The following is a 17,205-nucleotide window of genomic DNA, read 5'->3' as shown; positions in this document are numbered from 1 at the left end:
ATTTGAGATGCGGCCGAACTGTGTCGAAAATGTGCACATGTTGCTCTGCCGCTGGTATCCATCCCGTCTGCAGGAGCTATTACGATACAAAAACGTTTCACATTTTTACAGAAATCTAACCATCGATGCTTTAGTGTCCGAGTGAAGTCTATGCGCGCGTATTTGTGTTTCGTGACACACGTTAAAAGCCTCAACAGTGGCTCCATTGATGCAGCCTGGACGCCCCTGACCTTCGACCTAACGGAGTCACGAGGGACTCATGAGGTCACTTCCTGATCGGCCCACACCTTGCGGCATCTGAAGGAAAGCTGTCACAGAAGTGCGCCCACAACAGTGCGTGTTTGTGCGCGCGTGGGTGCGCGCGTGTCCATGTACCTTCAAGGTGTCATTCAGATAAGACATAAATAATGACCATGCGCCTGTGTGTGTAACCGGAGCCGGTCGTTTGGCACACCCCTCTCAGGGTCAAAACCACGGTGACCGGGGTTGCCTGCACTTACTGGCCTTGTCAATCACACTGTTGCCTGGCAACAGCAGGGGGTCACGCAGGACTACTTGCGCTGAGATTAACCTTGCATCATATAACACACAAACCGGATAAGGTGTATATTTTCTTTCCTTATGTCCGTTATATACAATCCGAGCTCATTACCAAGAGCTGTGGACTCTCTGGGCAATGATTGATATTGACTGATCTTCACTGTTTAATACGCAAAATTACTGTACACCACAGGGACGAGCGCACATCCAGGTCAAGAGCACTATTTCTGTAACCTCATGCTGTTCATGTAAAGGAAGTGCTTTCATGTCAGGAGACTGTTGAATTTGAATACATCACATATTTATGTAAAACATTTGACATTCAAATGCTGTTCAGTCATTTTTGTAACACACTTCTTAGTTAAACAATAAGCCATACATTTAAACTTTAGTGTTTATTGGCCATAATGTTTTATATGAACTGAAATAATAGTGTGTATCATGGTGTAGTATTCCTGCTGTTTTTGTAAGGACACAGCATTTTGAACATGAACTAGAAAACACTAACTCATTTCTCTGTTTGACATTTCTTCATTAAATATTTTCGAGCCATAATCATAATTTGGGTTAATATCTCTCTCTTAATCTTTCTCTCTCAGCGTCATCAGTAAGGTAACCCCTGACTTGGAACCTACCCCTACCCCTCCGCCTCCTCGGACGCCGGTGCCACGTTCCGGTCCCGGTGCTCGGATGCGTTCTCCTCCTGCCCCTCCTCCTCCTGTTGCACCTCCACCTCCCCCACCACCTGTGTTGGTGCCTCCGCCTCCGGTGTTTCAGCCCCCAGCCATCCAGGCTAAAGCACGCGGCTGCAGCGTCGTCACGGAGACCGTCAGCGCTTACGTGGTGAGGCTCGTCATCTTTGTCATCATCATCGTCAGCGATATATTCTGATTTGAAAGAATTGCAGTAGTCCTGTATATGTGTTCGTGTGTGTATATATATATATTTATCATGTCCGCATAATTATGTACAAAATCATTCAGTATTTCTATATATAACTCAAAAATTTATAAATAAATAACATTACAGTAGAATATATGCATGGCTGTATAGAAAATATAATATATATATATATATATATATATACATATATATATATATATATATATATATATATATATATAGTACAAGACAAGTTTTCAGATGGAAACAAAAAACCTAATAGAAATCGAAAGGAGCGAGTGTGACAAAGTTACCAGAAGAACTCATATTCTCCAGCAAACTCAGTAAAACCTAACAACTATTTTACCTTTAGTACTGTGCAAAAGTCTTGGCCACATACAAAAATATGACATAAATTTAAAGATACAAACATTTTTGCATAAAAGCAGCTTCTATAAAGACCAATAAAGATTAAAAACAAGTAATAAAATAAACAGGTTTTGTGCAGTTTTATAAGAAAACAGCTGTTAGGTTTTACTGAGCTTGCTGGAGAGTTCTTCTGGTAACTTTGTCACACTCGCTCCTTTCTTTTTTGAATGTTTTTAATAACTATTATTTTTATCCACTGCTTCTGATGAACAGGACTTCTGATAAACGAAGGCATAAAAAAACGTTTAACATTTACAGAAGACTTAAAACACAGTGCGGTGATGAGACAGTAAAACATCTGAATGCCGCAAATGTTTTAAAGAAAGCTATAGATCCATGTATGACGGTGGCTCAGAGCCCACTGCAGTCATTCCCATGAACATTCAGTGAGTGAAACGCCGATCAACGAATAACTTGTCGCCAACTTGCGAAAGAGACTCATCTGTCTGTGGGAACTTTACACACAATCATTCATGAACCCAATTTGCACATTCTAGGAAAACGGCGGGGAGTCATTGCCACATCCACCATACAGTCCTGACCTCGCTCCAAGCCATTTCCACATGTTTGCGGCTTCACAGGATTTCCTGGGTGACCAGCGTTTCAGACATAAAGCAGGCAGTCCGATCAGGGAAACTTTTCTTGCCTGATGGTATCCAAGCGCTAGTGAAACACTGGAAAAGTGCGTTAGTCTAGCAGGGGATTATATAGAGAAATAAAGGCAGTTTTTACTCTCCGAACTGTGTTTTGTTATTCTGCACAATCAGAAGTCCTTTTTTTTTTTTTCCTTTTCTTCCCTTTGTAAAGTTTTGCCCTGTGTGCTTAACCTACAGATTCGTGATGAGTGGGGTAATCAGATCTGGATCTGCCCTGGCTGTAATAAACCTGATGATGGCAGTCCTATGATCGGCTGTGATGAGTGCGATGACTGGTACCACTGGTAAGAATGACAACTTAACGCATCCCAATACACAGAATTTCATTAACACATTTATTAACTTGCTTTTTTGTGAAAAGGGATATCTTTGTCTTGTGTTCATGGATGTTTTAAGCTAATATGGCTTATGATTAGTATGTGTGTGCTTTAGAGACAGGCAGCACAGCCTCTTGTTGCAGGAGTGAATTATTTGGTGACATTGTTCAGAATTGTAACAGAACCTAAAAACACAAGTGTGTGTCAAATTGCGTATTTATAAATTATGTCGCTATTTTAAAGAGAATTGAAATACACTATTGAATCATCAGCTAGATATCGGTACTATCATACAATAATATCGTATCATCCGGTCTCTGGTGATTCCCATCCCTAGTGTGCATGCATAGGTTACAGAATGTTAAATGCAAATGTTTTCAGATGTCTAAAGTCTATGACGGTGCTTTCTTTCGTTTCATGCCAGTTAACAGTTACATTGGACTGATGGATTTCCTTTGTGGTGCACATCCAAGTGGAAAAATTGCTAGCTTGTAGAATACCTACATTCTGTCCAGTCATTCTCTCGCATTATCAGTGACCAAATATTTCGTTTATCTGTAATTAAAACAGTGGAGTGTGATTTAAAGGCATTCTGTAATAAACGCAGAGGGTAGGATATGCTCTATAGAATACCTGTAGGTTGATTATTTATATACATACATAAATACATACATATGTATATTGTTCTATAGCTATTCTGCCTGACTGCAGGTTTGATTTGTTTAAAATCAGTAATAGAAGTATAAAGACCAGTTATCATCTACATCTGATCAATAGGAAATTCAACTCCACTGGTTTACACTTAATTAATAATCTGACACACTCTTATAGTAACAATAGTAAGAGGGCTGTACTGAAAGTAATGCACAAGTGGGCCGATTTTTATTATTTTTATTTTTTTAATTAACCAACTGCACATTGTGGTACGCCAATGCTGAACCCTTGTTAAAAGAAAATCCCCCTAGTCACAGTTGATGGTTACTTTTGTAGTACAGAATGGTAACAGATTGAAAAGGTGACAAGATCAAAATTACTTTTTTTACATTTAGATTACAGTTTACCAGATTAACCACGGTCCTTTTTTACTAGAGTTTGTGTTCTGCGCAAAAAGTTGCAGAAGAAAAATTCCCTTTGAGTAACACGGTTCTCTCACTTTGTTTTTCAGGCTCTGTGTAGGAATCATAGCGGCTCCTCCAGAGGATCAGTCCTGGTTCTGTGTGAAGTGTTCTGGCAAGAAAAAAGACAAAAAAACAAAAAAGAGGAAACGTAAAGCGCACTGATCATCTTCGTCTCTCTCTCTCTCTCTCTCTCTCTCTCTCTCTCTCTCATTCTTTCTCCTTGCCTTTCTGCTGATGCGCACTCTTCTCTCTTCCTGCTGTGGTTTCAATTTGAACTTTTTTTTTTCTCCCCCTCTCTTCCTTTTAATCCGAGTCTATGTAGTCATTTATGTATTTTTTAAAATGAAATTTTCAAAAGTCTATATGTTAATTTTTTATGTCAATCACCCTATGATATGTGTATATGATCTTTGTACGAAAGCCAACAATTGTTCAGTAAGTGTGTGTGTATAAGTGAGTGCGCGCGCGCGCGCATCAAGATTATAAACCCTTAACCGGGTTTTTTCAGCCGTGCACTGACCCATCGGGATCACATCGCTGAAAAGAGAAAAAGAAAAGAAAAAAAAAACACGCCTGTACATTAGTCAGCCTTTTTAAATATTGTTCTGATTTATTTAGACTGGAAGTGCAGTTTCCTTTTATTATGGATTCGATTAAAAGCTGTTTTTTCCACAGTGGGTGGTCATTACTTTTTGTATACATTTCCAGAAATATTTCTTTATATAATATATATATATATATATATATATATATATATATATAAAAAAACGAAGAAAGAAACGAAGAAGAAACAGAGGATTGGGATCATTTACAGGTTTATACTTTACAAGAAAGTTTCTTCAGGAGATCATGAACCATATCCTGTAATCCGTATTAGATATCATACTGTCCCAGCTCTTCGCGTGAGAACGACTGTGTCTCTCTCTCTCTCTCTCTCTCGTCCATCACTGGTGTCTGTTAGCTCATGTGTACTGAGTTAATGGTGCTCATACAGAGGCTTCAGGTAGCGGCACAGATGGAGGAGAGCTAGATAATGCGCTGGGATTCAAGTAAAAAAAATGTAATTCTCTCACAGTGATTGCAAATTCATGCTCTTTTAGGAGTTGACATTCGGTGTTTGGCAGACATTTTTTATCTGAAGTGACTTGAAAGTGATGCAGAATCCAATCCAGAGAAAGCTGAGTAGTTCGAGGTTAAGGGTTTTGCTTAAGGGCGGCTTTCTGTCAGTTCTCGCACAGAGCTTTAGCCACGTGCTACCTCTCCACCACTGAGCACTTGTTCTGTAAGAGGAATTGAGTTTATGATGATAATTATAATAACAATACAAATAATAATCATATATTTATGTTTGAATAAATAGATTTTGGGGTTCCATACTGATCTGTATGCACTAGAATGAAGTAACCACGTGTGTTCGGTGTGCCATCGTAAGCGTCAAACCCTGTCCAATCCCTAAAAACCTCAGACGCTCAGCATTTCCTGTGAGCGTGAAGCGTGGCCCTCCAGGTACCGTGCGCATGCCAAGTTTTTCCTTAAGATGCATGCACGCAGGAGAAGGTGCCCTTAAATGGGTTTCCCCATATATAATAATATATAAATATACTGTATATATAACAAAAATTTCTTCTATGCAGACTGACAGGAGTTTCTGCAGTAGGAACAAAACCACATTGCCCTTTAACTTTATCTCCTGTGCAGTAAAATCCTAGCCTTTGTGGCCATGCCAGGGCCCATGTGTGTGTTTAAATTACACGCTGTAGCTCTTAAGTGTTCCAGTTCACCTGATGCTCAGCCTCTCCTGTTTCCTTCGCCGATCACACACTTTGCCCTGGCCCGCACTTGCCCGCTCGAAGCTCTGCGTCGTCTTTAATATCTTGTTAAATATGCCAGAGTTACCTGTCGTTCTCGTTAATCGCACTCAGATGTAGATTCCCGAATCAGATCGTCGCTGCGCGATCGAACAAATCAAAGGCCGGTCCAGCTTTTATGCCTGCTCCTTTTTTGTTTCCACGCGATAAGAAATGTCTTCCACATGCACACTGTACCCATAGCGGCGCTCATTAAAACGAGGAGATAGGAAGGTCGTGCTCTCGCTCTATGATCAGAGCCTCGACACAGGGCCTGGGATGCAGAAACGCCCGCACAAATACAAACGGTCACGAGAACGCACAAGGCCCGTCAGGGTTACTTACACACATGACCCTGCAAGTGCACAGCTATACATATTATGTATATAATGTATTAAAATTTCATGGTGTAAATCAAGCACAATTACATGTTTTATATTTGATATAAACATGAAAATGATTGGATATTCTGAAATGAAAGAGCATTGGATATTCTGTTTTATGTAACTGGATATGCTCAGCGTACAAGCATGCAAAACTTTATGAAGACTTCATGGTGTCTGGTTACAGCTCGACATTTTCATCAGCCTGGATTTTATACATATGCCAAGGATGGATATGAAAAATAAAACTACTATTTTTAATCTTTTCAATCAAAATGTAATTGGTCCTCAGTCGCATTACCTAGCGTTTATTTCAAAAATTTTATTCACAACTAACAAAGATAAAAATAAAAATTAATAATAAAAGTTAAACCTGAGCATGCATATGAACAGAGCTGAACCATAAGAAGAAGATGAAGCAGGGGTGTGTATTCTATTGCACCGGTTACAACTGATGTTTATCTGAATAGCTTACCTTATGGTTAAAGTGAGTTTAAGCAATAAATATGATTTATTAAAGCCGTAAAATTTTACCCCAGCGGCATAAAGTTGATGGTATAATTATTGTGGCATATATAATTACACCTGTTTATTATCACAGCATTAAAATGTTCATGTTAAAGTTCCCTGTTCATTATTTAACTTTAAATATCATGCTAAAGAGCTGAAGTTTGGACTACACAGTCGAAATCTTACTAGGCATGTCATCTAGGTTTTTTTTTTTTTCCTATTGTTTTGTTTAGCTTTAGATGGACAGCTTAATTTATAATGAAAGTGTTTCGGAGCGAGAGTCTTACACACCACTGAGTTCAATTACCAAGTAAGCACATGATTTGTCCCAGTGTAACACAATATAAAAAAGAGTGTGTGTGTGTGTTTTTGTTAGCAGTCAAGGCAGATTTGAAGGTGAACTTCAGTATGTGGTAGGTCCAAAGCAAAGGTCAAAGGTGAAATGGGGTCAAGGTCCTTTGTACTCTAAGGCTAAGTAAAACTCAAAGCTGACGATTCCTTCCCATCATGCCATCACTGACTGAATAAGACTGCAAATATAATTTTATTATATATCAAAATGTGGGCTTTTAAAATATTTATTTGTATTCTGTTTTGTTTGTTTTTTGGATAAACATTTAAAAGTTATTAAAAGTTACGAGTACATTAAGAAGAATAGCTCTCTTCATATGTGACAGGGTAAGAATAAAACAATCTACACAGAACTAGCTTACTTACTTACTAAGTATGAAGCACTCTCATGTTTCATGCTCACTTTCCCATTTCCAAACATATTTCCCAGAATTTTCTACTCATGGTACTCTACCTAAACTTTACCCTACACAAAGCCCAGTCTATAACACCCCAATTTTTGAGACATAATGTGGGTAATTAGGCTTATCAGATTTGTCTGAGCTCAAACCACAATGAAAGGTAACAAAGTAGTGAGCACTTTATAGGTCTACTGTATATTTATCTTATTCCATTTATGCACAGTTCTGTGAACGTTCTTATTGCTTGGATTGGTCTCAGTTAGCCGTAGTCCTTTACTGTAATGTATGTGAAATAAATTCCCTGCTCCAGCGAACAGATTTGAACGGATAACCTTATAATGAGTTGATTATTATGATGTAGTTATTATGATTTCTGAAACAGGAAATCCTATAAAATGAGAACTGAATAACTGGGACTAAAAGAGCCAGAATAGAAAATCCTGCTCTTTTACTACAGGGATACACGAAAAGGCTCGGACGACTGCTCCGGAGTTTATTAAAGGACAAGAAAACAGCAGATTGTTGATTTTCTAGATTTTATTTATAACAGGTGATTTTTTTTTTCTAGTCATATTAAGTTAATAGTTGTTGGTAGTTTTGCTTTTTTTAAAGCAATTTTATTGTTTTCCAGAACTATAATAAGCAAAGTGGAGTGTAACATGTCAAAGGTTTTATATATATATATATATATATATATATATATATATATAAAATGTGTGTGTGTGACTGTACAGCTTTTATAACAGCTTTTATATCATACATCTTTAAATTCTTTCTGTCCCTATGTGTTTGTGTGTGTGTGTGTGAGAGAGAGAGAGAGAGAGAGAGAGTGTTCACTTTTTTTTATTGAATTACTAAAAATAAATCAACTTTTTGATGATATTTTAATTTATTGAGATGCACCTGCATGTGTGTGTGAGTGATTGTGTGTCTATAGGCAGATAAATAGATTTGATTTTTGTTATATTTTATTATTTGGATATCTAACCTACAGACAGTAATATTACTAGATGGATAGATTTGATTATATTGTATTATTACTTGGATACTCCAACTAGATAGATAGATAGATAGATAGATAGATAGATAGATAGATAGATAGATAGATGGATGGATGGATGGATATAATTATTTTTATACATGTTATTATATGATTATATTTATATTAATATATTACAACAGAAAGACATTATATAAATAATATAGTATAATATATAGTGTATTCTCATGGTTTCATATCGTTGTAATGTTAGAAATAAATGTATTACTTAACTAAATTATATACACTTAAGTAAATATATTTAATTTATACTGTATTTTGTAGTTGAATATTATCTGACGCCCCCTTTCGGTTAAATTACAAGGTGACTTCAAATAAATATCTAAAAAACTCCCCGGGATTATTAATCAGTGCTACATACAGAGAGAGAGAGAGAGAGAGAGAAGGAATTGAGTGCATTTTCTCATGTTTCGGGTTTTATTGGAGTTAAGGCGGTACACAGACTACAGTAACAGCACTTCACATAACTATACGTCCTGACATTGGAGCACAGGGAATCTTCCTCACTCTGATAGAAAGGGTTGTTTTTTTCCCGCGTCTTTTTAATTGCTTTTATTATCGAATGACTTCAGGAGTTTGACACGTGTGAAGTTTTCCCTTTTTCTCTCGGTCTACTCTTTGAAATCGGCGCCGTTTTTGAGAATCATCGGCGTTATCACCCCAAAAAACAAAGATTTTTCACAGTGATGCCTGGAGTCTATTTCTATAATTATTCATTCATGGAATTATTTATGTTCATTATATTTAGCCTCAGCAGTGTTGCTAGTGTTGGTTGTGCAGCTCTTCAGGCCCAATCTCTCTGCACTTCTTTATCAATTGTTTGGAAACGAAGAGCTTGAAAAGCAATTACTGACTGGGTGCAAAGAAATATAAAACAAATCACTTCTAATTAGAATATTTATTTAATTTAGGTTATACCCCCCCCCCCCTTTCCTGTTTCAGCCTGGAGCGTCTTGTGCAATTAAGACGGAGAGAGTTGAAATGTTTGGATAGCCTGATCAATAGCCTGAACACTGCTATGTTTATATAGTCAATATGTTTAATATGGTTAATATGTAATCAGCCTCACAGGCTTCACGCGCAAACTTTGAGAAGGTGCACAGAGAAGATAGAGCTTATTACAGAACCAAAGGCACTAATGAAGCCTGTTTCTCTCTCTCTCTCTCTCTCTCTCTCTCTCTCTCTCTCTCTATCTGCCCTTATTGCACGCATTATACAAACTTTCCTGCGATCCTGCTAAGAGAAAAAAAATAAATATATAAATAAAAGGGGGAAAAAACAAACAAATTATTCACCGGGCAATGCACCAAACGAATCGGATGACTTGTTTATAATAACAATAATAATGCATGCCAAAGCAAGCTAAATTCTTTATTTTATTTTATTTTTTAATGAAGAAGCCAAACAGGTGAGTGAGTGCTCTCGGTGTCTCGGTGTGCAGAAAGAGATTAATTAAAGCTGCACAGATGCACGAATAAATACACACATAAGGATCATTGTTGCATGAGCTTTTTCGTGTGACATCAACGTGCAAATCACAAAAGAGAGAAAGAATGAGATGAAATGAAATGGTGGCACGCGAGCCGCATGGGCCAGTTCAGTTCAGCCTCGCGCGAGATGGACGTCATCAGAACGATGCTGATGTTGCAAAGAGAGAGAGAGAGAGAGAGAGAGAGAATCATAAGTGCGTGCTGTTGGCTGAATGACTTTGTGACGACCTCTGTTGCCGAAAGAAAGAAAGAAAGAAAACGGCTGCTATATGTGTTAGAAATCACGGCCCCTGGCGCGCGCGCACGCGCACACAGAGCAGACATGGAAATGGGCTTTGGGCGCTATCACTGTCTCCCAGGCAACCATCACGGTCCCGCATCTCGCGCTCCCACAAATGAGTTATGAAAAAAATGTAATAAATAAATAAATAGAAAAGGGGCTGGAGTGAAGCAAGTGGGGGGGATTAACCATGATCCCCCGGGTGTCAATCAGAACTAAAATAAACACGCCCCAGACTGCATTCTGAAAACACATACACACTACACATATTTATATATTTATATATGTATATATCATGTTATATATTATACAAAAAAAAGGTATGTTATTTAAGCGCTGATAATGAAATCCAGGCTTCAGTGCGCTATAAAGATGGGAAAAGTTGTTGTGCATTAAAATCCTTCACGTGAGCGGATTTAAACCTCTGCATGGATTTGTTCATTAATTTCTTTCTTTTTTTTCAATTACCTAGATTAATTGTGCTGAATACATTATACACCAGGAAATTCGAATCGAGATCAAAGTGCGTGATGGATTATTATTATTATTATTATTATTATTATTATTATATTGTCGTTGCCAAAATAAGAACAAGCACTGAATGAAAATGCACTAAAATGAGTTTTAACTCTTTCTCCTTCTGCATGCATTTTACACACACAATTACTTTCCCATGGCGAAATACTATTAAACGACTATACTATTACGCTATATGTGCTCTTTTCTTATCTTCAAACCGGAAGCAGTGTGTCTGTGTGTGTGTGTGTGTGTGTGTGTGAGAGAGAGAGAGAGAGAGAGAGTCTAATCAGTGCTCCTGTGTAATGACTTATAGAAAGTTTATGGCAAAGCGCGGGGCACTGTAATTTCTGTCATTTCTGTCATTTTATACGATTTTAATTAAACAAAAAATCATTTATTTCAATTCGCTTCCAGGCTATTAGGACTAACAAGCAATTATGAGGAGTGAAGCCCACTGGGTAGACTGCACACACAGCCTGACTAAAACAAGCACACATCTTACTCTTATCGTATCCATTCCTGTAACAGCCTCTTCATTCGAACCTTAACAAAAAATGTCAATAAATAAATAAATAAATAAAATTCTTCATACAGTATTAGCTCACGACTTACAGCTCATTACGCGTCTCAAGGCCACTCTATACTCATAATGTAACTCTTTTCATCCTCTTTATGTCATATTCGTTTTTCTCTTTTTACAATCTAAAAAAAAAAGTGCACTAACCTGTAAACACTTATTTTTCCCCTTTTGTCTAGAACTCACTCGCTCATCATTTTTCCCGCTTTATCCTGTACACAGGGTCGCGAGTGGGCCAGGAGACTTGTACACCCTAGACGGGTTGCCAATCCACACGCTCATCACACACACACACACACACACTCAAACGATTATGGAACGCCATTTAACCTAATCTGCATCTCCTGGACTGTGGGAGGAAACCGGAGTCCACGGAGGAAACCCCATGCAAACAGACCTGAGGCGGGAATCGAACCCCGGAGGTGCAAAACGACAGGGCTAACCACTAAGCCATGGTGCGATTTTTTATCTATAACTGGGCTTTGCAATATACCTGTATAATAGCCTATAATATAATTGGTGCAATACATGTACATTTTCACATGAATTACTGTATGAGGTGGAATACTTTTGAGGAGACAGTGTTTTTTTTTTCTGGCAGTGCACTTTGATGTATATTCGGAATGATTTACATATGCATTTAAATTCAAATAAATAAAATCGGTTATGAACGGTAAAAGTTGCGTTCAGAAATAATTCGTTATTCATAAGCAACAGGTATAAACCAAGATTCCTAAAACAGACTAACAGTCCTTTTATGTTAAAATAACGTCCATAAATAAACGAACAACCACAACAAAGGCATTAAATTGCATCCAAACCGCTTGAAAATCGATTTAGTACTGTGTTTAAGGTAAATCCCCCCCATCCGGTTATATTTATGTTATAGTCTTTATTCTAAGTGGCCCAACTCCTTATCAGCGCACACATCCCTGACACAAGCCATTTACTGAGACAAGGGGAGCATAAACACACAGACACACACACACACACCAATAGACACTGGCTTTGACCCACTAATGCTATTTGATATTTAGGCTCATTGACACTCGTTTTTAAGACGCGCGCGGCTGCAAAAGCACAACGCGGACATGCCCGATCTGCTGTAATCCGAAGCCGCGTGCGAATGTATGTACGTGTCTGTGTGTGTGTGTGTGGTAGTTATATGCAGGGGGCGACAGAAAAAGAGAGAGAGAAAGAGAACACCTGATAGCCCGCGCCCTCCGAAAACTCTCTCTCTCTCTCTGTCTCTCTGTCTCTCTCCCTCTGTCTCTCTCTCTCTCTTTGGACATCCAAGCTCGCGCTCGCTCGAGCCTGCAGCGCCAGTGCGTCGCCATGCCGGCGTGCAGGAGAAAAAGGGGGTAAACGCTAAACCATTCGGCTATTTGTTCCAAAAGATTGCAATGAAAATCAAGATCTGCCCCCTCCTTCCCGCTTTCCTCCCTCCCTCCCCTCTTTCTGTCTCTCTCTGTTTCCCTCAGACACTTAAGATGCCAACAAATAGCCATTGAGTAAGCAGCTTAAAGACCCCCACCCCTCCTCACAACCATAGATAGGGTTATAATTTTATTATATTTTAATAATAATTAAATTCTAACTATGTGTTTTCAGATGTGTCCTGTCCTAAGGAGCCTATAAGACAGAAAATATTTAGACATTGTGCATGGAAAATGCCATATCATAATAATGTCTATCGATATGTAGAAATATAGGATGTGTATAAAACGTAGATATTTATTTATGCCATGTTTATTTTTACCTTTAGCTGATTAGGTGTGTCATGTTTCGGTTTTGGGGGAAATAGACTTGTTTTGAGGGAGTAATTGATTTAGGAGACAATAGATTTGATTTTTGTTATATTTTATTATTTGGATATCTAACCTACAGACAGTAATATTACTAGATGGATATATTTAATTATATTGTATTATTACTTGGTACTCCAACTTTAGATAGATAGATAGATAGATAGATAGATAGATAGATAGATAGACATAAATACCTTTATCGTCTCAGGTGTGAGCTGTAGGACATATTTTTTATGTTAAAATGTTTTTGTAGTTATGTATATAGATAGATAGATAGATAGATAGATAGATAGATAGATAGATAGATAGATAGGGCATTTTATAAGAGTGCAGGATGGGGTGGGTGATTGGGTGAATCCTGCTGGTCTCGTGCTCAAAAACTCATTTCACACCGGAGTGCTGCGGCGCGCGCACGCCCCTGATAATAAATGTCTCGTTAGAGCGCGTTTTCGGCACTGATAAAGCCACGTTATTGTGCGCGCGACCCTCTTGGGGGCAGACAGTGGTGTAAGGAGGGGGCGTTTGTCCCTAATTCCCCTTTGTTGTCCATTTCATTAGCTTAATCTACTCCATCTCCATCAACACCTCCCTGCGCATCATCTCCACCAACAGAGAGAGAGAGAGAGAGAGAGAGAGAGAGAGAGAGAGAGAGAGATGATGCGAGGTGATAGGACGGAGCTGGCCGTCATACCGACCTTCAGAAGACATAGCATTTGAAGCTCACTGAGGCTATTTTTGTTGTTAAATGTTGAATCGGGAATCGGGTCTTGCTCTCTCTCTCTCTCTCTCTCTCTCTCTCTCTGCCTTCTGAGCGAATCCTTGACATATTCCTGACCTTAACGTGAAGGAAATGTTTCATAGCTTTCAATGCTCTCTCTCTCTCTCTCTCTCTCTCTCTCTCTCTCTCTCTTCCTCGCCCATATCCTTCTGTTATTATAGTTTATTTTATATTTCACTGTTTTTTCGCTCTTAATATTCCCTACACTCATCTCTCTTTCTGACATCTCTCACTCTCTATCCCTTCATCTCCCCTCATCTCTTTCTTTTTTTTCCTGGCGTGAATAAATAGAGGAGGAAATAAATAAACCGATACAATCTGTTCGAGTCTGCCAGAACACTGGAAATGACGGATCATCCACAGAGAGATAGAGAATGAAGTGAGAGAGGGAGAGACACAGAAATAGACAGAAAGAGAGAGAAAGAGGGAGACGTTCATCAGTTAATTGCTGCAGAAAAGATGAAAATGTTAATTTTATTAAGGAATTCAAAACAACAACCGTACATCAATAATAATAATAATAATAATAATAATAATTGGGTAGAAGGTTTTATAGCTAGTGATTTAAATGCGAGGCAGAATGCAATCCGAGCATGTAGCTGGCGGATAAAAACCTTGATCGAGCGCCAAACACTGGCTTCTGACTGTCCTCGGATTTGAACTCAACATCTTGTGGTCAAGTGAAATCGTCATTTGATTATTATTATTATTATTATTATTATTATAATAATTATTATCGCCTCTAAGCTTCTCTTATCTTGTGAAGAATGATGAGATAATAAAGATAAAGGAAAAAAACCTAAATCCCAGACTCTAGTTGTATCAGCTGTTGTATCTTTTATCTTATTTTGTTGTAAGGGTATTTTTCGGTTCATGACGATAATCTTTATCTTCGCTATTGCTTCCGTATTAGTCTACCACCAGGACATATACATCACTGGTACAGAGACCCAAACCCATCTTTCCACCTCTCTCTCTCTCTCTCTCTCTCTCTGGTTTAATGATATTTCTCCAAAGACTGGTCATGGAGTATTAGAAATCCTGGCGGTTTTTCAGTAATGCCGCGGTTTAGTTTTGGAGGGATGAATTAGCTCCATCGCATCTTTTTTAGATGCAAATATTTCCGTTATCTCCGCGTTGCTGCACTGTTTTCGGTGTTTATGATTAATTATCTGCTCTTGCTGAGAAATAAATCATGGTGAAATTGGGATCTCTGCCAGTGATAGAAGGTCGATGTTGTTCTGGTTGGAATTGACACACTTAATTATAGGCGAGTGCACACTGGAAGGCGAGATTACCCCTGACTCCTTTTTTTATTTCTTACTTCTTCATTTTTTTATCAGATCCCCTTATATTTGTACCAATTAAAAATTGCAGAGGCATTTTTCATTGCCCCCTGGGATAAAAAAAAAAAAAAAAAAAACACCCCCTTTCACAAACATTGGCCATCGCTACACCCCACTCACCCTCCCTCATCACCAGCAGCACCAGCACAAGCAGCAGCAGCCCAATCAGATTCATTGTGATGTATTAGATGCAATAAATTATCCCATGTAACAAAACCATGGCGCGCTGAAAGGCTGATGATCTGGAGGGGAGAGATAAGGATTCATTATGGCTCATCATTATGGCCGCGCTTCTTCTTTCTTAATCAGACTCTGTGATCCTGCAGGATCTGGGCGAAGAGCAGATAAGAGCAGAGCAGAGCAACAGCAGCACCAGCTTATCATTCAACACCAACACTACCAACACCTCTATTATACCATTAACACAACACCAACATCAACAAAAACCACCAACATCTAATCCTAACACTATAAACACAGACAACACCAAAAATCCAACACTATCAGCACTAACACCTCTATTATACCCCTTAACTCAACACTAACATCACCAACATCTACACCAACATCTAATCCCAACACTACAAACACTGACAACACCTAAATCCAACACTATCAACATTAACACCTCTATTATACCCTTAACTCAAAACTAATATCACTAGCAATGTTTAATCTCACTCATAAACACTGACAGCACCAAAATCCAACACTATCAACTCTAACACCTCTATTATACCCTTGACTCAACACTTACATCACCAATATTTACCCAGAACACCATAAACACCAACAACACCAAAATCCAACACTATCAATTCTAACACCTCTATAATACCTATACTCAAGACTACCATTACCAACATCTACACTAACATCTATTCCCAACACTATCAGCACTGACAACATCAAAATCCAACACTATCAAGGTTAACACCTTTATTATCACCATAACTCAACACTAACATCACCAACATATACACTAATAACTAATTCCAACAGTATAAACACTGGCAATAACAAAATCCAACACTAATAACACCAACACAAAAACACCAGAATCTAACATTATATCTGCTAACATCATCATCATCTCAAACACTATGATCCCTCTATGATCTTACCTTACCATATACTCCACCAAAATCTAATACCAATACTATACACATGAACATCAGTACCTAAACAAGTCATTAATACATCACTACACACACCAACCCTACTTAATTAGTAGCACTAGCACTAAAACACTCTTAACATTTACACACTATATCAGCCACAACACTCCTGCCAGAATTCTTCACTAACAACAGCATCAGCAACACTAACACCCCCATTCTAACCCTCAATAACACTAACAATAAAAATCAACTTCATTAACACTGCTGACATAGAAATCGAACAGCACCAATTTAAACACCACTACCATTCATACAAACACCACAAAGATATTCAATAGTAGGGTAATGAACTTATTTAATAATTCTTTTAATGATGAAGTTAGGAAGAATGGGGGTGAGGAGAGAGAGAGAGAGAGAGAGAGAGAGAGATCCAATCGATGTAGTCACTATTAGTAGATGTAAGTGAATTACCAAAACTATAAAACATGAATTACATTTCAATTTACTTAGTATAAACAATCAGAAAATCTAAATTTCTCTGCTAAAGTCTGACACTAGTTAACCTTCCAGGCCTAGCTGTTTTCTTTCGCACACTAAATCACGGATCTTCACTCTGTCTGTTTTTACGAGCTTGCGCACAAAATTCGTGTGTTGCTTTTGTTCCAAAACCTCTTACTAATGCAGCATCAGAGTCACACGTCCATGTCCACTGGAGGACGTTTTCGTTTCCCAGAATTCGGTTACTCGTTCCTCTAACCACAGAGGTAGAAATTACCTGAGAAAGAGAAAAGA

General features: G+C 38.3%; 1 protein-coding gene across 1 annotated transcript in view; it reads left to right on the top strand.

The window, feature by feature from the left end:
- taf3 (TAF3 RNA polymerase II, TATA box binding protein (TBP)-associated facto) overlaps positions 1-4,616 on the top strand; it is a 63,629-nt gene extending 59,013 nt beyond the window's left edge. The window contains exons 5-7 of the mRNA XM_053508770.1: positions 1,140-1,383; positions 2,685-2,791; positions 3,990-4,616. Coding sequence (XP_053364745.1) covers positions 1,140-1,383; positions 2,685-2,791; positions 3,990-4,104 — 466 coding nt within the window. The 3' untranslated portion in view covers positions 4,105-4,616. The remainder of the gene's footprint in view (positions 1-1,139; positions 1,384-2,684; positions 2,792-3,989) is intronic.
- Positions 4,617-17,205: the final 12,589 nt, after the last annotated feature.

The sequence above is a fragment of the Clarias gariepinus genome, chromosome 12, assembly GCF_024256425.1.
Source record: "Clarias gariepinus isolate MV-2021 ecotype Netherlands chromosome 12, CGAR_prim_01v2, whole genome shotgun sequence".
In the NCBI taxonomy this organism is placed as follows: domain Eukaryota; kingdom Metazoa; phylum Chordata; class Actinopteri; order Siluriformes; family Clariidae; genus Clarias; species Clarias gariepinus.
The sequence above is the reverse complement of the archived record's forward strand: the minus strand, read 5'-3'. Positions and strand labels throughout refer to the sequence as shown.